This window comes from Pantherophis guttatus, chromosome 8 (genome assembly GCF_059756535.1).
Source record: "Pantherophis guttatus breed Tessera chromosome 8, ASM5975653v1, whole genome shotgun sequence".
In the NCBI taxonomy this organism is placed as follows: Eukaryota; Metazoa; Chordata; class Lepidosauria; order Squamata; family Colubridae; genus Pantherophis; species Pantherophis guttatus.
In genome coordinates this window covers 2,298,028-2,322,500 of record NC_142070.1, presented here as the reverse complement: position 1 = coordinate 2,322,500, position 24,473 = coordinate 2,298,028, and the positions used below count along the sequence as shown (strand labels likewise).

Genomic DNA, 24,473 nt, shown 5'->3' with positions numbered 1-24,473 from the left:
GGCTCAGCAGAAGCAACTCACTGAGGACTAGGAGCATAGGCTTTCCAAGCAGAGGGAAGACCTGTGGGAGTGCAAGACCAGATACCGGCACCTGGAGGCTCAGCAGGATGAGATGGTCAGCCAGTTCCAGGCCATGATGCAGTCCCATTGGAACGAGGTCTTCTGGCTCTTTGCCACCAGCGGCTCTTCCCTCCAGCCTTCGCCCAAAGCCCCCCACCAGGAGGCCGAAGCAGACCCCGAGTCTGAATTTCTGCCCCCCTCCGACCCACACAAGAAGACCCCGAAGAGAGAGACTCTCTACAGCAACACAAACGTTCATTGCACTTATTCAGCCCAGGGGCCGTAGTTTGAGGACCCCGGATTTAGTGCAATATAAAAAATGCAAATAATTTTTCTGCGGACCACCAACATTTTCTCGTGGACCATCAGTGGTCCACGGACCACCAGTTGGTGACCACTGCTGTAGGATACGGGTCTCCAACGTTGGCGACTTTATGATTTGTGGACTTCAACTTTTCAGAATTCTTCACCTGGCCTTGTCTTTCAGTTCTGCAGCTGTTAATAATAATGTGAAACCAAGATTGAAGAATTGCTTCTATTAACTGGGTTTTATTGCTGGGTCGTTTCTGACTAACCAGTTTCTTTAGTTGGCTCCGTAGATTTTCCATTGGGTGAAGGTCTGGGCTCTTCCCGGGCCATTCCAGCAGTGGAATAGGATTCTCTCGAAACTCCAAAAAAAGAAGAAGTGGTGTTATTAGCCATCAAAACCCAAAAATACACTTTTCCCAAAAGGTTTCCACAATTTTGGCCACTACTGTAACTTTACTGTAACTCCTCGCATCCTGGACATCAACTGTTTCAACTCCTACCCTCAAAACGACGCTATAGAGCACTGCACACCAGAACAACTAGACACAAGGACAGGTTTTTCCCGAATGCCATCACTCTGCTAAACAAATAATTCCCTCAACACTGTCAAACTATTTACTAAGTCTGCACTACTATTAATCTTCTCATCGTTCCCACCACCCATCTCCTCCCACTTATGACTGTAATTTTGTCGCTGGTATCCTTAAGATTTATATTGATATCGTTTCCTGATTGCTTATTTGTACCCTATGACTATCATTAAGTGTTGTACCTTATGATTGTTGATGAATATATTTTGTCTTTTTATGTACACTGAGAGCGTTTGCACCAAGACAAATTCCTTGTGTGTCCAATCACACTTGGCCAATAAAGAATTCTATTCTATTCTATTCTATTCTATTCTATTCTATTCTATTCTATTCTATTCTATTCTATTCTATTCTATTCTATTCTATTCTATTCTATTCTCCCATCCCATCATCTTCTCTTCTCTTCTCTTCTCTTCTCTTCTCTTCTCTTCTCTTCTCTTCTCTTCTCTTCTCTTCTCTTCTCTTCTCTTCTCTTCTCTTCTCTTCTCTTCTCTTCTCTTCTCTCCTCTCCCCTCTCCTCTTTTCTCTTCTCTCCTCCCTTCCCTTCCCTTATTTCTATTCTATTCTATTCTATTCTATTCTATTCTATTCTATTCTATTCTACATTCCAATATTCTCTTCTCTTCTCTTCTCTTCTCTTCTCTTCTCTTCTCTTCTCTTCTCTTCTCTTCTCTTCTCTTCTCTTCTACATTCCAGATTTTCTATTCTATTCTATTCTATTCTATTCTTTCTATTCTATTCTATTCTATTCTATTCTATTCTATTCTATTCTATTCTATTCTATTCTATTCTATTCTATTCTCCCATCCCATCATCTTCTCTTCTCTTCTCTTCTCTTCTCTTCTCTTCTCTTCTCTTCTCTTCTCTTCTCTTCTCTTCTCTTCTCTTCTCTTCTCTTCTCTCCTCTCCCCTCTCCTCTTTTCTCTTCTCTCCTCCCTTCCCTTCCCTTATTTCTATTCTATTCTATTCTATTCTATTCTATTCTATTCTATTCTATTCTATTCTACATTCCAATATTCTCTTCTCTTCTCTTCTCTTCTCTTCTCTTCTCTTCTCTTCTCTTCTCTTCTCTTCTCTTCTCTTCTCTTCTCTTCTCTTCTCTTCTCTTCTCTTCTCTTCTACATTCCAGATTTTCTATTCTATTCTATTCTATTCTATTCTTTCTATTCTATTCTATTCTATTCTATTCTATTCTATTCTATTCTATTCTATTCTACATTCCAATATTCTCTTCTCTTCTCTTCTCTTCTCTTCTCTTCTCTTCTCTTCTCTCCTCTCCTCTCCTCTCCTCTCCTCTCCCCTCTCCTCTTTTCTCTTCTCTCCTCCCTTCCCTTCCCTTATTTCTATTCTATTGTATTCTATTCTATTCTATTCTATTCTATTCTACATTCCAATATTCTCTTCTCTTCTCTTCTCTTCTCTTCTCTTCTCTTCTCTTCTCTTCTCTTCTCTTCTCTTCTCTTCTCTTCTCTTCTCTTCTCTTCTACATTCCAGATTTTCTATTCTATTCTATTCTATTCTTTCTATTCTATTCTATTCTACATTCCAATATTCTCTTCTCTTCTCTTCTCCATTCCAGATTTTCTATTGTATTGTATTGTATTGTATTGTATTGTATTGTATTGTATTGTATTGTATTGTATTGTATTCTATTCTATTCTATTCTATTCTATTCTATTCTATTCTATTCTATTCTATTCTATTCTATTCTCCCATCCCATCATCTTCTCTTCTCTTCTCTTCTCTTCTCTTCTCTTCTCTCCTCTCCTCTCCTCTCCTCTCCTCTCCTCTCCTCTCCCCTCTCCTCTTTTCTCTTCTCTCCTCCCTTCCCTTCCCTTATTTCTATTCTATTCTATTCTATTCTATTCTATTCTATTCTATTCTATTCTATTCTATTCTATTCTATTCCATTCCATTCCATTCCATTCCATTCCATTCCATTCCATTCCATTCCATTCCATTCCATTCTATTATTTGTTCTTCTTCCCTGCATTCTTTCTAGAGTCTCCACATCTTTTTTATAACGTGGCCAGCAAAACTGGATGGAGCATTCCAAGTGTGGCCTTACTAAGTCTATAGAGAGCGGTACTTTCTAGAGCAAAGTTTATTTATAGAGAGGTATAAAGGTTGGAGTCCCTTGGAACTCAACAGATCCTGGTTTGTTTGTTTTTTTGGTTCCTTTCTCCCTGAGCAGATACGGCTCGTCTTCCATGATGGAATACCGCAAGAACTTGGAGGTAGCCTTCAACAAGTTGGATGCTGAACTCTCACCTTCCTGCTTGGTCATCTGGAACATGACTATGCCTTTAGGCCCCAGGATCAAAGGTGGCTTCCTCATACCAGAGGTAGGAGTAGATAAATCCCTCAGCCTAGTTCTTGTCTTCGAGGTGTTGTCTGAATGGTGGATATCATCATTTGGATGGGGGTTTTTTTCTAGGATCATGGTTTGTTCCAGTGGCTCCTTCTGCAGTGGTTAGTAACCTGGTTGTTAAGTGAATCTTGGCTTCCCCATTGACTTGGCTCGTCAGAAGGTCGCGAAAGAGGATCCCTGCCCTGACCCCGGGACTCCGCAACCGTCATAAGTATGAATCACTTGCTGGGCTTCTGAATGGTGATCAGGTGATCACCGGAAAGCTGCAATGGTTGTGTTAAGGAATTTGCAGAGCAACTCTTGAGTAGCAAGGGTATGGACATGAAAGCGATTGAGAGTAGTTAGGAGATAACACAGCCAATCCACAGATACACTGGGTTGTGTTTACTTTCAGGAAATAGGAATAAGGCACAAATCCAATAAACAGTTCAGGTTATACACAGATAAAGCAGTAGATAGTAAAACAATAGTCCAGGGATAATCCAATAACAAAAGTCTTCTTACCAGTCATCGTAGTCGTACACATTAACAGTTGCAAACAGTAGCAAACACAGCAAAGAGCAGTGAATAGCACACAGCAAACAGCAAAGAGCATCAAAGAGCCGTAAAGAGAAACAAACCAGGTTTCTAGCTCCTTCTTAAGGACATTGGCTACAGAGCTAACCAATCAGGACACAGTATGAGGCAATACGCAGTAAGAGCATTCATAGTACAGTGGTCTAAAGCACCCTGTTATTAAGACCAGCTGCTTGCAATTACTGCAGGTTCGAATCTCGCCAGGCTCAAGGTTGACTCAGCCTTCCATCCTTTCTAAGGTGGGTAAATTGAGGACCCAGTTGTGGGGGCAATAAGCTGACTTTGTATAAATATACAAAAAGTATGAAGGCTATTGCTTAGCACATTGTAAGCCACCCTGAGTCTCCGGAGAAGGGCAGCATATAAATCAAATTAAAAAAAAAAAAATACAGCAATACAGCAGTCTTAAAGCTAACAGGTTGCAAGGGTGAAAATTGGTCCGAAGTCACTTTTTTTAGTGCCGTCGTAACATTGGTCCCTAAACGAACTGTCGTAAGTCGAGGACCACCTGTATCTCTTGAAGGACGCAAGTACTGTCGTTCGCTTTAATTTGGCTTGATTCGGCCTCTGGGTGAGGGACGTTAAAGAAATATCTGCTTGGAAGACTCACTGTGTGCCTTTTGGGGGTTTTTAACAGAATCACAGAGTCGGAAGGGACGTTGTGGGTCATCTAGTCCAACCCACTGCTCAAGCAGGAAAACCCTCTACCATTTCAGACAAATGGCTGTCCAGTCTCCTCTTAAAAGCCTCCAGTGATGGAGCAGCCACAACTTCTGTTCCACTGATCAATTGTTCTCATTGTTAGGAAAATTCTCCTTAATTCCAGGTTGCTTCTCTCCTGGATTAGTTTCCATCCGTGGCTTCTTGTCCTGCCTTCAGGGGCTTTGGAGAAGAGCTTGACTCCCTCTTCTTTGGGGCAGCCCCTCAAATACTGGAAGATTGTCATCATGTCATCCCTAGTCCTTCAGATCTGGTTATTGCACAGAGTTTAGGAGTTAATAGTGATTTATGACGTTGGATTCTTAAAACTCAAGAGCATAGCATAATAGAGCCGGGGAAGGGACCTTGGAGGTTCTCTAGTCCAACCCAGTGGTGAAATGTAAAAATTTGTTACTACCGGTTCTGTGGGCGTGGCTTGGTGTGTGTGGGGGGTAATATGACTGAGTGGGCGTGGCCAACTTTTTTTTTTTTAAACTTTTAAAACCATTTTTTTCTACAACCTCTTCGGCTGAAGAAGTTGTAAAAAAAAATGCTTTTAAAGCCTCTGACGATCCCAGCTGACTTGCCTGATCGTCAGAGGCTTTTTTTTTTTTTACTTTTAAAAGCATTTTTTCGGCCAAAGAGGTTGTAGAAAAAATGCTTTTAAAAATAAAAAAAAAGCCTCTGATGATTGTGCGGCTCAGCTGGGCATGGAGGGGGGACATAGGGATTTTTGCTACCGGTTCTCCGAACCACCCGCCTCCATCGCTACCGGATCGGGCGATCCGGTCTGAACCAGGAGCATTTCACCCCTGGTTCAACCCCGTCTGCTTGCCGAGCCGAGGACGTTTTGCCCGTGATTTTCTGCTGTCTCCCAGCTGCAGCACCTGAGCCAGACTCTCCGCCGGGACATCATCGAGGGCAACTTCTATGGGGCCACGCTGGCTGCCCTCCATCTCTTTGACGTGGTGGACCTCCACTTCCACTTCCGCTTCGACGTGGGGAACCGCGGCAAGGACGGCATCCACTGGAACAACGTGGTGCATCGCCGGATCACCAAACTTCTCCTGACCCATCTGGCCGACGCCTGGGGGGTGGTGATCCCAGAGAAGAATCCTAGCGGGGGTGAGTAGAGAAGGACACCCAGCGACCGCTCCTTTGGTTTCCAGAAATCATGATCAAGCGAGGGAGAACCTCTGGTCTCCAGAAGGGTTTTTTTGATCTTCCGGTTTCTGGCGCACGCATGCACATGTGCAAACCAGCTGGCCAGTGCGCCTGCAGGAAACCAGAAGTTCATCTTCCCGGCATGCACATGCGCACCAGGCAGCTGCGTTTCGGGTTTCCGTCACTCCCGCGTGCGTGAAGACCAGCTGGCCGGCGCAACGGAAACCCGGAAGAGCAACGCACAAGGGCTCGTGTAGCCCAGAGAGGTGGCTTTGCGTGCCACTTTCGGTATGCGTGCCATAGGTTCACCATCATGGGACTGTGGTAACATGGATGATGTTACCTAGCTTGGTAATGAAACGTCTGCATGAAAACTACCAAGCTTAGAGACCACCAAGGACAACACAATCATCATTCTCCTTCTCCTCCTCCTCCTCTTTTCTGCAAACCCCACTCCCTTCTAGCACTGATGATGTTACCTAGTTGGGCCATGAAATGTCTCCAAGGAAACAACCCAGCTCAGAGAACACCAAGGACAACACAATCATCATTCTCCTCCTCCTCCTCCTCCTCCTGCTTCTCCTCCTCCTCCTCCTTCTCCTTCTCCTCCTTCTGCTTCTCCATCTCCATCTTCGTCTTCTCCTTCTCCTTCTCCTCCTTCTTCTCCTTCTCCTTCTCCTCCTTCTTCTCCTTCTCCTTCTCCTTCTCTTTCTCCTTCTTCTGCTTCTCCATCTCCTTCTTCTCCATCTCCATCTCCATCTCCTTCTCCTCCTTCTTCTCCTTCTCTTTCTCCTTCTCCTCCTTCTTCTCCTTCTCCTTCTCCTTCTTCTGCTTCTCCATCTCCTTCTTCTCCTTCTCCATCTCCATCTCCTTCTCCTCCTTCTTCTCCTTCTCCTTCTCCTCCTTCTTCTCCTTCTCCTCCTTCTTCTCCTTCTCCTTCTTCTCCTCCTTCTTCTCCTTCTCCTTCTCCTTCTCCTTCTCCTCCTTCTTCTCCTTCTCCTTCTCCTTCTCCTTCTTCTGCTTCTCCATCTCCATCTCCATCTCCTTCTCCTTCTCCTTTTCCTTCTCCTTCTCCTCCTTTTCCTTCTCCTTCTCCTTCTCCTCCTTCTTCTGCTTCTCCATCTCCTTCTTCTCCTTCTCCTTCTCCATCTCCATCTCCTCCTTTTCCTCCTCCTTCTCCTTCTTCTCCTTTTCCTTCTCCTTCTCCTCCTTCTTCTGCTTCTCCATCTCCTTCTTCTCCTTCTCCTTCTCCATCTCCATCTCCTCCTTTTCCTTCTCCTCCATTCTGCGAACACTACTCACTTCTAGCACTGATGTTACCTAGTTGGGCCATGAAACGTCTGCAAAAAAACAACCCAGCTCAGAGAGCACCAAGGTCCCCACAATCGTTGTCATTGTCCTCCTCCTCCTCCTCTTCCTCTTTCTCCTTCTCCTTCTCTTCCTCCTCCTCCTCCCTGCAAACCCCATTCCCTTCTAGCACTGATGATGTTACCTAGTTGGGCCATGAAACGTCTCCAAGGAAACAACCCAGCTCAGAGGGCTTGGACCAAGGACCCCACAGTCGTTGTCATTACAGCAGCTGTTCAGCTATTAAATCAATTTATTCTGAAGTTAAATGAAATCCGAGACGGGTGAATCTGTGTTCAAATAAAGCAGAGTCAGTGAATAGTCCTCCTTCTCCTTCAGAACAAAGAAAGGCCATCGGGCTCCTAGCTGCCCCCAAGAACATTATAGGACACGCCAAAAGTTGCAGAAGGGACTATGAAGACACCGATGGCTTCCTGGAACGTCCCACACCAACAACCGGATGGCTGTCCAAAGAACGCAAGTATCTGGGGCTGGAGAGTCCTGGGAGGAGGCCGTGCGGTGCGGTTGTAGCAGGCTGGAGGTCACCATCCAGCTACTGGGGCACTTCTGGCCTAGCTTCTAAGCATGGGGAGGCCGGCGCCAAGCAGACATGTGGGCAGGACGTGGTCAAAAAAGTCAAGATGGCAGCCACAGTGGAGCAATTGGAGCTCCTTCCATTTCTGATGGACGTCACGCTCAACGTGAGAGATGGGCTCTTGCTGGCATCGCTGTGGCCGCCATCTTGATTGGGGTTACACCTTGCGGGCGTCCCTGATACAGAGGGGGGTTGAGGAGTCCAGAATGGTTCTCCCTTGATCCTGCAGGTCAAGTCACCTTTGCTGACCGTTATGAAGACGACAGGTGTTACCCAGAGCACCCCAATTTCTACGACGACTGTTTACTTGTTCCCAACGATGTGGGGCCACCGACGCCTTGCTCAGGGTTTACCAGCTTTGAGGAATCCGGAGGCCTCTCCTTTCGCCCAGACAACCTGTTCAGAGGTCAGTGCTTATGTGCAGATGTTTGTGCTCTCTCCTCCCCCCTCTCTCCTTCTTTCTTCTCTCCTTCTTCCTTCTCTCCTTCCCCGTCTCTCTCTACCTCTTTTCCTCTTTGTCCCTTCGTCTTTCTCCCTCTCTTCCCCTCCCTCCCTCTTTCTCTCCCTTCCCTCTTCATCTCTCCCCTCTCTTTCTCCCTCTCCCTCCTTCTATTACTCTCCCTTCCTCTCTCTCTCCCCATCTTTTTCTCTCTCTCTCCCTCCCTTCCTCTCTCTCCCCCTTTCCCTTTCTCCTCCCTCCTTCCCTCTCTCGTGTCCCCCTCTCTCTCCTCCCCCCTCTCTCCTTCTTCCTTCTCTCCTTCCCCTTCTTTCTCTACCTCTTTTCCTCTTTGTCCCTTCGTCTTTGTCCCTCTCTTCCCCTCCTTCCCTCTTTCTCTCCCACTCTTCCTTCCCTCTGCCTCTCTCCCCTCTCTTTCTCCCTCCTTCTATTACTCTCCCTTCCTCTCTCTCTCCCCATCTTTTTCTCTCTCTCTCTCCCTCCCTTCCTCTCTCTCCCCCTTTCCCTTTCTCCTCCCTCCTTCCCTCTCTCCCTTCTCCCTCTCTCCTCCCCCCTCCTTCTTCCTTCTCTCCTTCCCCATCTTTCTCCCCGTCTCTCTCTACCTCTTTTCCTCTTTGTCCCTCCCTCTTTCTCTCCCTCTCTCCCTTCCCTCTGCCTCTCTCCCCTCTTTCTCCCTCTCCCTCCTTCTATCCCTCTCCCTTCCTCTCTCTCTCCTCTCCCCCTTTTCCTGTCTCCTCCCTCCTTCCTTCTCTCCCTTCCCCCTCTCTCTCCGTCTTTCTCTCCCTCTCCCCATCTCCCCTTTCCCTCTTTCACCCTCTCCCTCCCTCCCTCGCTCTCTTTCTCTCCTTTTCTCTTCTCTCTCTCCCTCTCTCTCTCCCTCCCGCTTCCTGTCTCTCTTCAACCCTCTCTCTCTTTGTCCCTCTCGCCCCCTCTATGTCCCTCTCTCCCCTTCTTACTCCTTCCCTTCTTCTTTTTCTCCTCTCCCTCTTTCTCTCACTTAATATTGATCTCAAATTAGCAGTTGCTAGCTTAACGAGAACCAGGGCATGGCATAGTTTACAAAGGAATCCAGTGGCACTTCTGGGGGAAGTGAGACTGGGGAAGAACTCACTTAATGACGGTAATTGGGACTGGAATTTCCATCACTAAGCCATGTGGTGGTAAAGAATGTCAGCAGTTCTGGCAGTCCCCATTACCATCGTTAAGCGAAACAGCTTGGGTGATCAAGCGAAGAATTCACGTGATTGCTACATCTGACTTTTTCCCAGTTTGTACATTGATTTTCGTTGTGGGAAGCTGTCAAGGAAGGTCAGAAATCATGATTATTCCCTGTGATAGTTCATTTGTGCTCCAGAGCAGGGGTCTCCAACCTTGGCAACTTTAAGACTTGTGGACTTCAACTCCCAGAGTTCCTGGCTGGCTGAGGAACTCTGGGAGTTGAAGTCCACAAGTCTTAAAGTCGCCAAGGTTGCAGGCTGAAGAATTCTGGGAGTTGAAGTCCACAAGTCTTAAAGTTGCCAAGGTTGAAACCCCTGCTCCAGAGCATTGCACGAAGCCTAAAATGAGTTAATTAAGTTATAGGTGGGTTGTGTGAAGATCTCTCTTTCGATGGCCAAAACTGGCTGCCTGTTAGAGGATGCATAGCAGGGAAACCTTCTCAGGGGTGAAATGCTCCCGGTTTGGACCGGATTGCCCGATCCGGTAGCGATGATGGCGGGTGGTTCAGAGAACCGGTAGCAAAAATCTCTCCCCCCACACACTGCATTCCCAGCTGAAGCGTGTGATCCTCAGAGGCTTTTTTTTAAAAAAATAATTTTTATTAAACAGTTTGTCTTTAAAAACAACACAAAGAACAATCACACATACAGGTGAAACTCGAAAAATTAGAATATTTATTTATTTACTAATTTATTGGTTCGATTTATATGTCGCCCTTCTCCGGAGACTCAGGGCATTAAGCAATAACCTTCATACTTTTGTATATACCTGCTTAGTAGGACTTTCGCCCCCCCCCCCCAAGCGGTGTTCTTTTTTATACAAAGTCACCTTATTGCCCCCACAATCCGGGTCCTCATTTTACCTACCTCAAAAGGATGGAAGGCTGAGTCAACAATAAAATAAAAGTTCATTTATTTCAATAATGCAATTTAAAAGGTGAAACTAATCTATGAGATCGACTCATTCCATGCAAAGCGAGAGAGTTCAAGCCTTGATTTGTCATAATTGTGATGATTATGGCTTACAGCTCATGAAAACCCCAAATTCACAATCTCGGAAAATTAGAATATTACATGAAATCAATAAAACAAGGATTGTACATAGAACAATATCGGACGTCTGAAAAGTGTAAGTATGCATATGTACTCAGTACTTGGTTTGGGCCCCGTTTGCATCAATCACTGCCTCAATGCGGCGCGGCATGGATGCTATCAGCCTGTGGCACTGCTGAGGTGTTATGGAAGACCAGGATGCTTCAATAGCGGCCTTCAGCACTTCTGCATTGTTCGGTCTCATGTCTCTCATCTTTCTCTTGGCAATGCCCCATAGATTCTCTATGGGGTTCAGGTCAGGCGAGTTTGCTGGCCAATCAAGCACAGTAATCCCATGGTCATTGAACCAGGTTTTGGTACTTTTGGCAGTGTGGGCAGGTGCCAAGTCCTGCTGGAAAATGAAGTCAGCATCCCCATAAAGCTCATCTGCGGAAGGAAGCATGAAGTGCTCCAAAATCTCCTGGTAGACGGCTGCATTGACCCTGGATTTAATGAAGCACAGTGGACCAACACCAGCAGATGACATGGCTCGCCAAATCAACACAGACTGTGGAAACTTCACACTGGACTTCAAGCATCTTGCAGTGTGTACCTCTCCATTCTTTCTCCAGGCTCTGGGTCTTTGGTTTCCAAATGAGATGCAAAAGTTGCTCTCATCAGAAAAGAGGACTTTGGACCACTGAGCAACAGACCAGTTCTTTTTGTCTTTAGCCCAGGTAAGACGCTTCTGACGTTGTTTGTTGTTCAGGAGCCGCTTGACAAGAGGAATACGACATTTGAAGCCCATGTCCAGGATCCGTCTGTGTGTGGTGGCTCTTGATGCACCGACTCCAGCCTCTGTCCACTCCTTGTGAAAGTCCCCAACACTTTTGAATGGCCTTTTCCTGACAATCCTCTCCAGGCTGCGGTCATCCCTGCTGCTTGTGCACCTTTTTCTTCCACACTTTTCCCTTCCACATAACTTTCTATTCATGTGCTTGGATACAGCACTTTGGGAACATCCAACTTCTTTTGCAATTACCTTTTGAGGCTTTCCCTCCTTATGGAGGGTGTCAACGATGGTTTTCTGCACAACTGTCAGGTCAGCAGTCTTTCCCATGATTGTGATTCCTACTGAACCAGACTGAGAGACCATTTAAAGGCTCAGGAACCCTTTGCAGGTGTTATGGCTTACTTAGCTGATCAGAGTGGGACACTTTGAGCTTAGAATATGGAACCTTTTCACAATATTCTAATTTTCTGAGATTGTGAATTTGGGGTTTTCATGAGCTGTAAGCCATAATCATCAAAAGTATGACAAATTAAGGCTTGAACTATCTCGCTTTGCATGTAATGAGTCTATCTCATAGATTAGTTTCACCTTTTAAGTTGCATTACTGAAATAAATGAACTTTTGCACGATATTCTAATTTTTTGAGTTTCACCTGTATATAAAAACAAAACATGTCAAGCATAACGTATTGAACATTACATAAAATTAATGGTAATTTTACAGCATTTCGTATCGACTTACGTACTTTGCTTTTGTAGTTCTCTATTCTATCATTTCTATTTACTACTCAATAGTAGAATAATCGCATTACTCCGACATACATACATATATACATACATACATACATACATACATATTTTCTGAGGTTTTCGTGCCGAAGCCGAAAACACCAGCCTGAAAATGACGAATGAGACTTTGTCGAAACGTCGCCAAGACACTTCCAATTTTACGCGGGAAAAAACCCAAATAACTCTTCGGCCGAAGAGGTTGTAGAAAAAATGCTTTTGAAAGTAAAAAAAAGTAAAAAAAAAAAAAAACTGGCCACGCCCACCCAGTTACATTACCCCACCACCACCAAGTCACGCCCACAGAACCGGTAGTAACCAATTTTACATTTCACCACTGAACCTTCACTACTGCTTCTTCCTCGTTTTACTTTCTCCGTAGATATGGCCCTCGACAACTTTCATTGCCATCCGTGGGGCCCCTCGGATCCCTTCCTGCCTTACCCCTCCCACAACGCAGAGAACATCATCCCGAGGTCCAGGCGGCATCGACAAAGGACGTATGCGGGCGCTCCCTTTGTCATGCGCCAAGAGCCCTCGTACCGGAGAGACGCTTTACCGTATCGGAAACGCAAAGTCCCCTTTAATCGCCACTGAAGACCATCTCCTGCCAGGACGAGGAAAAGCAGCTCTTCCAGATTGTAGGAGACGAACTGACCACGGAGATTCTCTCTCCGTTCTGTTTTCTGTGCACCGCAATTGACGCATGTGCTTTGTGTCTGTGACATAAGGACACCACTTTGTCTCTGGTCTTTATTGTTAATCTGGCCTTGGAATGGGACAATTGGCCGCGGCCGCCTTGCCACGAACACTCGACGCTGGCTTCCGTCCCCATCCCAGGTGATCCACCGCAGCTGTCCCTCCTCGTCTACCTATTCCGTGTGGATCCCCATCGTCGCTTTGTCCCGGGCGATTCACTGCGGGACAAATTGCCTCGGCCGATTCGCCACGTGGGACAGTGAGCTCCGCGGGATAGTTCCCGCGACCCAGATGCAGGGGCCCTACACCGAGGCCCCCAACGGCTGCAACTTCTGCCACGCTGCCAGGATGGAAGGACATTGCTGGGCTTGGTTCACAAGGTGGCGAGAGGCCAGGAATTGGGCGGAAGGGATTGGGGGATCTATGTAGTGTCAGGAAGACATTTTGAAGTTCAGGATTTGGGCCTGGTGCCTAACACCCTGATAATTTAGAAGCTTATTTCTGAGACATCAGCTCCGGAAGGGACTCCCTGGAGTTGTGTTCCATATTGTTTTTTCTGCCCCGCTCTGAGGTTGGGGTCTAGGCCACTCCCACGAGGGAATCTGGCCAGGAACCCCTTCTCCTTGGTCTTCTTGGCACCCCGAGTTAGAAAAGGATTCCAACAGCCAATGTAAGTTTGACTGGTGTGTGTGTCTCTTCTAAAGAGACCGACACCCCGAAATTATTTCTAGTGGGAAAAGTTATAAGTTTATTTGCTGACTACGGACTTGGAAGTCCATTAAGAGTTTTATGGCACAGTCTTTTATATTTTTTGCCTGCATTTCTTCTGTGTCTTTTTTTTTTGTTTTTGTTTTTGTTTTGTTTTTAAATTAAACCTGTTATTGTTTACATCTGGAGGGTTATCATAGTCTTTGCCCTTATTTTCTCTATGGTGGTGTTTCTTAACCTCGGCCATTTTAAGATAGGTGGACTTCAACTCCCAGAATTGAAATCCACCCATCTTAAAGTGGTGAAGATTGAGAAACCCTGATTTATAGCAAACATGAGCCATGGTGGCGCAGTGGTTAGAATGCAGTACTGCAGGCAAACTGCAATTTGGCAGTTCGATTCTCACTGGCTGAAGATTGACTCAGCCTTCCATCTTTCCAAGGTCGGTAAAATGAGGACCCAGATCTACCGGTATCTGTGGTGGCACAGTGGTTAGAATGCAGCATTGCAGGCTAACTCTGCGAACTGCCAGGAGTTCGATCCTGACCGGCTCAAGGTTGATTCAGCCTTCCATCCTTCCCGAGGTCGGTAAAATGAGGATCCAGGTTATTGGGGGCAAGAGGCTGACTCTGCAAATCGCTTAGAGAGGGATGTAAAACACTGTGGAGCAGTATATACTGTACTTTTCGGAATATCAGACGCACTTTTCCCCCCCTCTAAAAGAGGGTGGAAATATTGGTGCGTCTTATACACCGAAGACAGCCATTTTTGGCCTCCCGAAGCCCTGCATCGCATGTCCCGTTTTTGTGGGAAAACGGGCCTGTTTTTCGCAAAAATGGGGTGCGCAGAGGGTTTGGGAGGCCTGCAGAGTGCTCCTGGGGCCTGGGGAGGGCAAAAATGTTTTTTTTTTCCTTTGAAATCTTGGTGTGTTTTATAGTCTGAAAAATACGGTAAGTCTTAAGCTTAGGGCTATTGCTATTTGTTGCAGCAAATCCTGTTACCAATTCAGGACACAAGACCACGAAGGGTTGGAGAAACAGGTTTTATTTGCGCAAAGGTTCAGAGCATTAACATGTCAAATTCCGAACCCCGAGGCTACGCCCGAGGTGTGACTTTTATTCACTTTGCAACCTCAGCCCCACCTGAGGCGTTACTTTTATCTAGCTATACCGGAGCGAAACATAACATTAGAAAGGAGAAGTTTTCATAATCGATTTATCTTACTACACATTTCCTATATGGTGGATAGGGTATTATTTTACACCATCTGTTACCTTTGGTAGACACTTCTTGCAATATGTTCTTTTACAGGAATTATCTAGCACATAGGTCATTAAGCTCATAGTTACATTTAGCAAGCTCTCTGTACTTTCCTAAGGCTTGCAACTCATATAAGGAAGACATTCTAAATTTTTTTACTACCGGTTCTGTGGGCGTGGCTTATTTTGTGGGCGTGGCTTGATGGTCATGTGACAATTCTTTAGGATTTAGCGGAGGTACTGGTCTACCAGGCTTTTAACTGCTTGCAGAGCTGAACCAATCTACTCATGTATTTTTGCTGGCACTGGTCTACTCATTTATTTTTGCAGGCACTGGTCTACTCATTTATTTTTGCAGGCACTGGTCTACCTATTTATTTTTGCCGGCACTGATCTACTCATTTATTTTTGCAGGCACTGGTCTACCTATTTATTTTTGCCGGCACTGATCTACTCATTTATTTTTGCAGGCACTGGTCTACCCATTTATTTTTGCCGGCACTGATCTACTCATTTATTTTTGCAGGCACTGGTCTACCTATTTATTTTTGCAGGCATTGATCTACTCATGTATTTTAACAGGCACTGGTCTACCTATTTATTTTTGCCGGCACTGATCTACTCATTTATTTTTGCAGGCACTGGTCTACCTATTTATTTTTGCCGGCACTGATCTACTCATTTATTTTTGCAGGCACTGGTCTACCTATTTATTTTTGCCGGCACTGATCTACTCATTTATTTTTGCAGGCACTGGTCTACCCATTTATTTTTGCCGGCACTGATCTACTCATTTATTTTTGCAGGCACTGGTCTACCTATTTATTTTTGCAGGCATTGATCTACTCATGTATTTTAACAGGCACTGGTCTACCTATTTATTTTTGCAGGCACTGATCTACCCATTTATTTTTGCAGGCTCTGATCTAATGTATTTTTGCAGGCACTGATCTACCGATTTATTTTTGCAGGCTCTGATCTACTCACGTATTTTTGCAGGCACCGGTCTACTCATTTGTTTTCTTTTAACACTGATCAGCTGTAGGGCGGCCCTTTGAAGCCCTGCGGCAAGAGTTTAAACAGTTTTTTTTCCCTCTAGCCGATCAGCTGGGACACTCAGGAGGCAGCAATAGATTGGGGGTGGGGCCAAATAAAAGGTAAGAATAACGCGGGGGTGGGTGGGCGTGGGAGGGCAGAACCGGTTCGGTGACATCATATCGTCACCGCTACTGGCTCGGGACAACCGGGCCGAACCGGGATGAACCCACCACTGAAGCAAGATAACTTCTGCTAATTCTGTTAATACTTTTAGGGTATTTTTCCATACCGCCTCACTATAAACTAGCTTGTAGGTACAATCTGTGGCCTGCAGGGGGCAGATGTGCTCTCTCTCTCTCTTTCTCTCTCTCTCGCTCTCTCTCTCTCTCTCTTTCTCTCTTTTTTTACTGCTTGGAGATTAATAACTCTACAAGAGCTGAAATTGGTTTGAAAAATTACCGTGTTAAGGAAAATACTTGGGTAGCAGTAAAATTCAACCTTCTGCAACTGATGGTTGCAGAATACATACCTACCCCTGCAGATAGCCAAGGACGGTGTCAATCATACAGGTAGTCCTTGACTGACAACCTCAATTGAGCCCAAAGTTTCTGTTGCAACGTGAAACGCTTGTTCCGCAAATTTTACCCCATCTTACGACCTTTCTCGCCTCGGTTGTTAAGTGAATCCACTGCAATCGTTAAACGAATCCGGCTTCCCCATGGACGGCGCTTGTCCGAAGGTCGCAAAAGGGGATTGCGTGACCCCAGGACACTGCAACCGTCATAAATATGAGTCAGCTGTCGAGCGCCTGAATTTTGATCCTGGGACCACAGGAGTGGCCACAACAGTCATAAGTGTGAATAAGAGCCAAAAGTCAGTTTTTTCAGTGCCGTTGTAACTTTGGTCGCTAAATGAATTGTTGTAAATCGAGGATTACCTCTAGACTAACAACCGTCTATTTGTATTTTGCAACAATTAGGCAGTTTTTCCAGATCTAGAAAGCCAGAAGATTATATAATAATAATAATAATAATAATAATAATAATAATAATAATAATAATAATAATAATAATAATAATTGTTATTATTATTATTATTATTATTATTATTATTATTATTATTATTATTATTATTATTATTATTATTATTATTATTATTATTTTATTTCTATACCGCCCTTCTCCCCAAGGACTCAGGGCGGTGTACAGCCAATTTAAAAACACAAGACACAACAATGATTAAAAATTAAAATAATTAAATAGGGAGGGAAAAATAACACAACTTTATGCACAAATAAAACTTTTAGAGGAAAGGGGAAATGGAAGGAGCATTGTATGCCGAACAATAATGTATAAGGCACTGATACAGAAAAGAGATCATCACACTGTTGTGAATCACAGTTGTTTTAGTGTGTCAAAGTTGGCCGCTTTAAGATGTGCGGATTTCAACTCCCCAAATTCTTCAGTTTGAAGAGAAAAAAAAAAAACTAGTGTAGTTGAAAAGGGCTATCATATCAAGGACAGAATAACATGTTAATTTTTTTTTTTAGTAAAATTTGACAATGTGGAAAAAATGATTTAAATGCAAAAAGTTTTGCCAAAGAAAATGAGCCAGTTTTTATTTATTTCCTGTTTCCCCCCCCAAAAAATCTTGTTCCTTGCAGAGTGTAACTGTAGGAGGACACCGACTTGGGTGTGCTTAGTATAGAGATAAAGGGGGGGGGGATTTATTATTTGGGGGAGGGGAAGAGGGGAGGATTCAGGCTTAGCTGAAGGATAAAGAGGACAATTCCTTAAATTTTGAAAACCTTGAGTATTGGGTTTTAGAAGGGAATCAAGTGAAGAATGAAACAAACAACAGAAGTAAATGGCCAAAATCTGAAGCTGTGTTTGAGCCTTTTTTAAAATTCCAGATCAAAGCTGTGCTGGCTTCTAGTTCCCATCATCAACCCAACCTGCTTGACTGTGGATCATGGAAATGGTAGTCCTAAGGGCGCCAAGGAGACGAAGCTTCTCCCAGTTTGATCCCTGGGAGGATCTCTCCCTCCATCTCTCTCTCTCTTTCTCTCTCTTTTTTTCTCTTTCTCTTTCTCTCTCTGTCTCTTTTATTTTTTTTCTCTTTCTCTCTTTGTCTCTATTTTCTTTTTCCTCTTTCTCTCCTTTTCTCTCTTTCTTTCTCTTTGTCTCTTTTTCTTCTCTGTTTGTCTCTGTCTCTCTCTCCCTCTCTTTTTTCTCTTTCTCTTTGTTTCTCTATGTTTGTTTTCCTCTTTTTCTCTTTCTGTCTCTTTCTCCCTTTGTCTCTTTTCCCCCCCCTCTCTTTCTCTCTCTCCCTCTCCCCCCCTCCTCTCTCTCTCTCTGCTACAGATTTGGCATTTGCAACGAAAGATCCAGCATGTCCCTTCTTTTAAAAGCTGTTTGCCGATGAAGGAAAATAGGACTAAAGAAGACGACCAGTGTGAGAAACCTATGGACGGCAATCCACAGATTGCAAGAACGTCCAAGGGTAGGCCATATTGGGACCTCCTTTCAGGTATGTTAACCCAGACAGGAAGAAAAGCTACGTTCATGGGGCCATTCCCCATAGTGAAGATTGTCAACCTGGTAAGAAGGACGAGGAGACATTGATAGCAGTCTTCCAATATCTCAGGGGCTGCCAAAAAGAAAAGAGGGAGTCAGGCGAATGGAGGAGGAAGAGGTGCTTCATGGTTCCATGATCTGAAGCCCTTCGTATTTAAACAACCCTCCGCTACCTGGACCCACAGTTATCTCTCCTTCGGCGAAACTCCAAGGGATCCGAGGGAAAAGATCCAAGTGATCCACTAAAACTTTCAGCGAGCTGCTCAGCTGAAACTGGACGACGCCGATGTCTCCGGCCACCACTGCTGCCATCTTTAGCCTCTGAGTCCATCCACTCTCCTTTCAGCAACCCTACTGCTACCTGGACACACACAGAGATCTTTTCGTCCCAAGAAGTTGCTTAGGATCTGAGGTAAAAAGATATAAACGAGCCTCTAGCCCACGGGGATCTTTCCTTCTCACCCGCTCCTCTCATACACAAATACATGTGGATCTTTCCTTCCACCAAGTTCCTGATGATCCAAACATTAAAATTAAGCTGAAATAAATTAAAATAAATTCTCCAAAGCACCTGAGGGCAGGACAAGAAGCAAGGGATGGAAACTAACCAAAAAAGAGAAGCAACTTTTAGAATTAAGTTTAGTTTTAGTTTTATTTGATTTATATACCGCCCTACTCCCGAAGGACTCAGGGCGGTGAAAAGGAGAAATTTCCTGACAGAACAAGGAATCAGTGGAACAAATTGCCTCCAGAAGTTGTGAATGCTCCAACACTGGAAGTTTTTAAGATGTTGGATAACCATTTGTCTGAAATGGTGTAGGGTTTCCTGCCTAAGCAGGGGGTTGGACTAGAAGACCTCCGAGGTCCCTTCCAACTCTGTTATTCTAAAATTCTAGTTAACAAGAGTTCAAAGACCCTTCCTTTGGGAAACCAGTTTTAGGCGGGGTGAACTCAGGTCACACAGAGCCGCTTCAGAGAGTTGGTTCAATTCCAAGCAGGAGAAAGTTGACCCGGCAATCCTGCCAAATTACCAGGTCCGAATGTAGAACTTGCTTCTCCTTTTGGAGGAGGTGAAATGTGACTTCCGGTGGACCTCAGTGAGTGTCTGAGATTTTGTAGTAATACCAGTAGACGGAAAAGTCTACCAACTTAGCTAAGAAAGAGGGATTCATCTGTAGGACTTTGTGGAACCCCATGTTCTCGTAGATCCGATGAGCAACGCGTTGCACCATGGAGGTACCCAACACGACTTCTTGGTAGCCGCGTTCCTGAGAAAACTGGATGACAGTCTTGATGAGGGCCTTGGAAAGCCCTTGCCCTCGGTGCTCCTTCTTCACGGACATACGCTGTAATTCCCGGGCGTTGACCCACCAAGATGGGTTCTCCGGAGGGATGACGGCCACCATGCCTACCACTTCCTCTCCGGCATCCACCACCCAGAAGCAGCAGTCCTTTGGCTCCAGGTAGGTCCTCCTGATGTCCATCATGTCCGTGGTGAGAGCATGATGGAGATACTCATCCCAGATGTTCTTCATGGAAAGCACGCCGGCCACCGAGACGATGAAGACGACCACAAGGGAGGTGATAATGGAAGCCGAGCACAGGTAGGTCAGGAGGAAGATGGCCAGGAGGCCCAGGTGTGTGTGAGGCCTGCTGAGAAAGTGCCACAGTGCCCAAGGGATGTGTTCCTGGATCCCTTGAATGTAAAAAGTGCGCACCATGTCATAATCTCTCTCCTCGTACTTGCGGATGTGGTACTTGCCTGCCAGCGAGTCATGTTTCTGCAGTCCTGGAAAACAGAAGGTATGGAAGCAGAGGAGAAGGAGGAGGACGAGAGTCTGTTTGGTTCATAGTTTGGGGACCCCAAATGTTACTCGCGTAAAAGCGATGGAGGGAGAGGGACAGGTGTCCGTCTTCTGAACATGCCAGCTCCAATTAAGAAGAGAATAGAATAGAGTACAGGTGGAAGGGACCTCTGGCATGCGCTGGCTGGGGAATTCTGGGAGTTGAAGTCCACCTATCTTAAGAGTGGCCCCAGCTTGAGAAACACGGGGCTTATCCCAAAATGAAGCATTCTGCTCCCTTCATGATTTACTTTTTGTTTTAGTAATTAAGTAATTTAATTACTTAATCGTTGGAGAAGTAATCCGTTCCTGAGGCCAAGCAAAACTTTTAAATCTAAAAAAACACCTTTTACTGTTTCTGAAAAGTCCACAATTTAGTAGACAATGATCCTTATTTTTATATTTAATTTAATTTAATTTAATTTAATTTAATTTAATTTAATTTAATTTAATTTAATTTAATTTAATTTAGTTTAGTTTAGTTTAGTTTAGTTTAACTTAACTTAACTTAACTTAACTTAACTTTTTTTATTTTTTTTTATTTTTTTTTATTATTATTATTTTTATTTATTTATTTATTTTAAAATTTGATTTATATGCCGCCCTTCTCCGGAGACTCAGGGCGGCTTACAATGCGTTAAGCAATAGCCTTCATCCTTTTGTATATTTATACAAAGTCAGCTTATTGCCCCCACAAACTGGGTCCTCATTTTACCCACCTTAGAAAGGATGGAAGGCTGAGTCGACCTTGAGCCTGGTGAGAATTGAACTCGCAGTAATTGCAGGCAGCTGGATGTTAAATGCTGCCTTAGTAGGAGGCATTAGCCTCCTACACCACTCAAGCTCATATTTAAACAATATCCCAATTATTATATCTATCAGTTTTCTCAAATAGTACCATCCAGCATCTTAATAGAAATTGATTCATAATGTTCATTATTATATTTTCTTTTTACAAAATCTAATTTAACCTTTTCTTTTTAAGCATTTTTTTACTACCGGTTCTCTGGAACTGGTAGTAAAAAATGCTTTAAAAAAGTTTTTTAAAAAGTTCCCAAGCTCGCGCGCCACAGCTGATTTCTTCCCTCCCTGCCAAGCTGTTCTACATACCTTCCCAAGCCTCCTTTTGGTGCGTACGGTTCAGATTTCACCACCGGGCAGGACCTACTTAACAACCGTCTCGCTTAGTAACAAGAAATTTGGGGCTCAGCTCTGGTCGTAAGTAAGAGGAGTTCCTGTGTTCCATGCTGAAGGAATCCTTTTGCAAATCAGTTTTTAAAGCTGGGATTGTCACTGCTAGCATTAAAAAAAAATATAACTGCTCCAATTTAGGAGCCTGGATAGCTCTGCAGACTGATAGCACTGTAATTTAACACCAGCTGTCTGCAATTAAAGTAAGTTCGAATCTCGCCAGGCTCAAGGCTGACTCAGCCTTCCATCCTTTCTAAGGTAGGTAAATTGAGGACCCGGATTGTGGGGGCAATAAGCTGACTTTGTATAAATATACAAAAGGATGAAGGCTATTGCTTAACGCATTGTAAGCCACCCTGAGTCTCCGGAGAAGGGCGGCATATAAATCAAATTTAAAAAAATAATAATAATAAAAATTTCCGGCTTCCAAAGGTGCAGGGCTACACACCCATCCCACGTCCCTTACCTGTTGCCAGGTGTCCAGGTGTCGGCTTCTTCTGGCCATCTGTGCTCGCGGCCATGATCTTGGAAAGAAGAAGGTGCTTTATGCTGGAGAGACTTTGCAAGAATTGCCGGCAACCAGGAAGCCACCAGATTAAAAGGACAGAAGCCTAAAAAACAGAAAGAAGAATTATTTCCTTGTTGTACAACTCATGCCAGCTTCCTGGGATGATCCGGGACAAGGCACGAAGGTCACACAGCCAGCTGAGAGTTCAAACTCCTCTTTAATGCTCCAAATGTCCTCTCAAAACGCTCCCTCGTTCTTGGCAAGTCCCAGAGCAAACACACCCACACAGAGAGCAGCCTCTGGCTACGCCCGGTCCAGCAAAGCAAAGGAACAGGGAAATGAGTCAATGAAACAAGGAAGAAGGAATGAGTCCACGAAGTCAGGAAGAAGCAAGGAGTCCTGCAAACGCCAAATGTCTGCACCGGCACACACAAAACTCCACTAAGTCAGCGTTCGTTCCCGACAAATGTTCCCTCCCTACAGCGTCTCCTTAAATCTCAGTCCCCAGGTGTTTCTTCTCGAGTCGTTGGGTCGGCCTGCGCTGTTCCTGCCTTCTCTCCACTCTCCGTGCTCTGGGATCAGGAGGGGACGGTCCTTGCTCATTGCCTGAGCTCCGTGGCTCCTCATGTCCACTGCTTGCCCTCTCTCTGTCATCCTGCCCCCATTCCTCCCTGCTAACAAGCCGTCCCAATCCTGAGGGGCTCTGGGGTGCCTTCTCCTCTCCACATTCTTCCAAAGCCAACGAAACGGTCCCCTCGATCTCCATCGGCTCAAGCTCCAGCTCGTCTTTCTCTACAGATTCAGGTTCCGACGGGGGCATGACAGTCACCCCTATAACCTACGTTTTAATCAAGAGGCCGTTAAAAGAACTTTTGGGGATCCAATTTGGTTTCTCTCTGCAGGATCCTGAGAGATAAAAAAAATGGAATTCATACGTACACGATGTTTATTTAAAACTGGAGTAAATGTATAGCAAAACCCGGATCGGAGCTGCAGGGTTTCAATTCCACTTTTTAGATTAAATCAAATTGAAATGACTCAAAAGCCTCCTTGGTGCTGAAGAACAGCTGTCCTTCAAAAAAAAAAAAAGAAAAAAAGAGCATTTTGTACTCAAATCTGTTGAACGTCTGACTTTGTTCATTGTGATTTGGATGATAAACCAATCAAAATTCAGATTAAAGAGCCTTCCCCCTTTTTTAGGCTGAGCCATAAGACAAAGTCCACGGGCTCCTGGAATTTTATTTCTTTAGTATCGCAAGGCAGTAAAATGTAGTTTGGAGTTTTTGTTTTTTTTTAAATGAGAGAAAGTGTTGTGACTTTAACAGATTAACAGAGTTGGAAGGGACCTTGTAGGTCATCTATTCCAACCCCCCACTTGGCAAGAGATGAAGGAAGCCACTGCAGCCATAAGGTGCAGCTGCTTCGAAGTACATCTGGTGACAGGTGACTCCAGGTGGGTGAATGGGGGTACCTGGTGCACGTACCTGAAACCGGGCATGTTGCAATTTTTTTTTGCCTCCGTTGTATGTCGAGGACTATCTGCAGTCAGGATGGACTTTAAATTAAATCCTTCAATCCGGGATATATAAGGTAGTCCTTGAGTTACGACCACAATTGAGCCCAACATTTCGGTTGCTAAGGGAAACATTTGAGTTTGCTCCATTTTACGATGTTTCTTGCCACGGTTGTTAAGTGAATCACCGCAGTTGATCAGTTCGCCACCCTGGTTGTTAAGCAAATTGGGCTTTCCCCACTGACGTTGATTGTCAGAAGGTCGCAAAAGGGGATCATGTGACACCCCCCCGGGACACAGCAAAGGTCATAAGTATGAAGCAGCCAAGGAAAAACGGTCGTCAGTCCTATTTTTTTCAGTTGATGTAACTTTGAACAGTCCCTAAATGAACCTGTTAAGTCGAGGGCTACCTATACTTACGACTCGACCTCAGAGTTACGACGGCCTCTCGTGACTGCATTTTGGGTGCTCGCCTTTATGGCCGTTGGCCGTGTTGGGCAGTCAGAAGTCTCTTGGATTTGTGACATTCTTTTGCAGGTGACTGGCAAAACTCTGCTCCTTCAGAAGAATGGTTTAATGACCGCAGGATTCACTTAACAACCGTTGTAAAAACAGTCCCAAATTTGAATCTGGTCATGGGGCGATTCAACTTCATGCCAAAATTTTGAGCCCAATAATGGTCAAGCTGAGGGCTACTTATATAAATTTAAATTATAAATAAATTAGCAAGTCTGGTTAGGTTAGCTGAAGGAAATGCGAAGAGTTTTCGTTGTGATGGGCTGGTGGAAGAAAAGCAGGAGCTAGAATAGAATAGAATAGAAATAAGGGAAGGGAGAAGAGAAGAGAAGAGAAGAGGAGAGGAGAGGAGAGGAGAGGAGAAGAGAAGAGGAGAGGAGAGGAGAGGAGAGGAGAGGAGAGGAGAGGAGAGGAGAGGAGAGAGGAGAGGAGAGGAGAGGAGAGAGGAGAGGAGAGGAGAGGAGAGGAGAGGAGAGGAGAGGAGAGGAGAGGAGAGGAGAGGAGAGGAGAAGAGAAGAGAAGAGAAGAGAAGAGAAGAGAAGAGAAGAGAAGAGAAGAGAAGAGAAGAGAAGAGAAGAGAAGAGAAGAGAAGAGAAGAGAAGAGAAGAGAAGAGAAGATGATGGGA

The 24,473-nt window shown here is 44.8% G+C and overlaps 2 protein-coding genes and 1 long non-coding RNA gene across 4 annotated transcripts in view; 2 read left to right on the top strand and 1 right to left on the bottom strand.

The window, feature by feature from the left end:
• The window catches only part of PCED1A (PC-esterase domain containing 1A), a gene marked incomplete at its 3' end in the record, with an annotated part of 14,094 nt that extends 6,310 nt beyond the window's left edge, over positions 1-7,784 (top strand). The window contains exons 4-6 of the mRNA XM_060692138.2: positions 3,154-3,304; positions 5,484-5,730; positions 7,456-7,784. Of these exons, the coding sequence (XP_060548121.2) occupies positions 3,154-3,304; positions 5,484-5,730; positions 7,456-7,784 (727 nt within the window). The remainder of the gene's footprint in view (positions 1-3,153; positions 3,305-5,483; positions 5,731-7,455) is intronic.
• A 1-nt stretch (position 7,785) lies between these two features.
• LOC148112538 (uncharacterized) lies at positions 7,786-13,580 on the top strand. Its single transcript, XR_015729129.1, has 2 exons — positions 7,786-8,117; positions 12,378-13,580. It is a non-coding gene; the product is annotated as an uncharacterized LOC148112538 (long non-coding RNA).
• Positions 13,581-18,908: 5,328 nt separating this feature from the next.
• LOC132712010 (N-acetyltransferase 8-like) lies at positions 18,909-24,146 on the bottom strand. 2 transcript variants are annotated; one of them, XM_060692264.2, is made up of 3 exons: positions 22,758-24,146; positions 21,777-21,921; positions 18,909-20,064 (listed from the first exon to the last, which is right to left on the bottom strand). In XM_060692264.2, exons 2-3 carry the CDS (start codon positions 21,829-21,831, stop codon positions 19,370-19,372), a joined length of 750 nt encoding a protein of 249 aa, XP_060548247.2. In that variant the 5' UTR covers positions 21,832-21,921; positions 22,758-24,146; the 3' UTR covers positions 18,909-19,369. The 2 variants fall into 2 exon arrangements, with proteins under 2 accessions (XP_060548247.2, XP_087730928.1); XM_087874802.1 differs by having other exon boundaries at positions 21,777-24,146.
• Between the last annotated feature and the right edge of the window lie 327 nt (positions 24,147-24,473).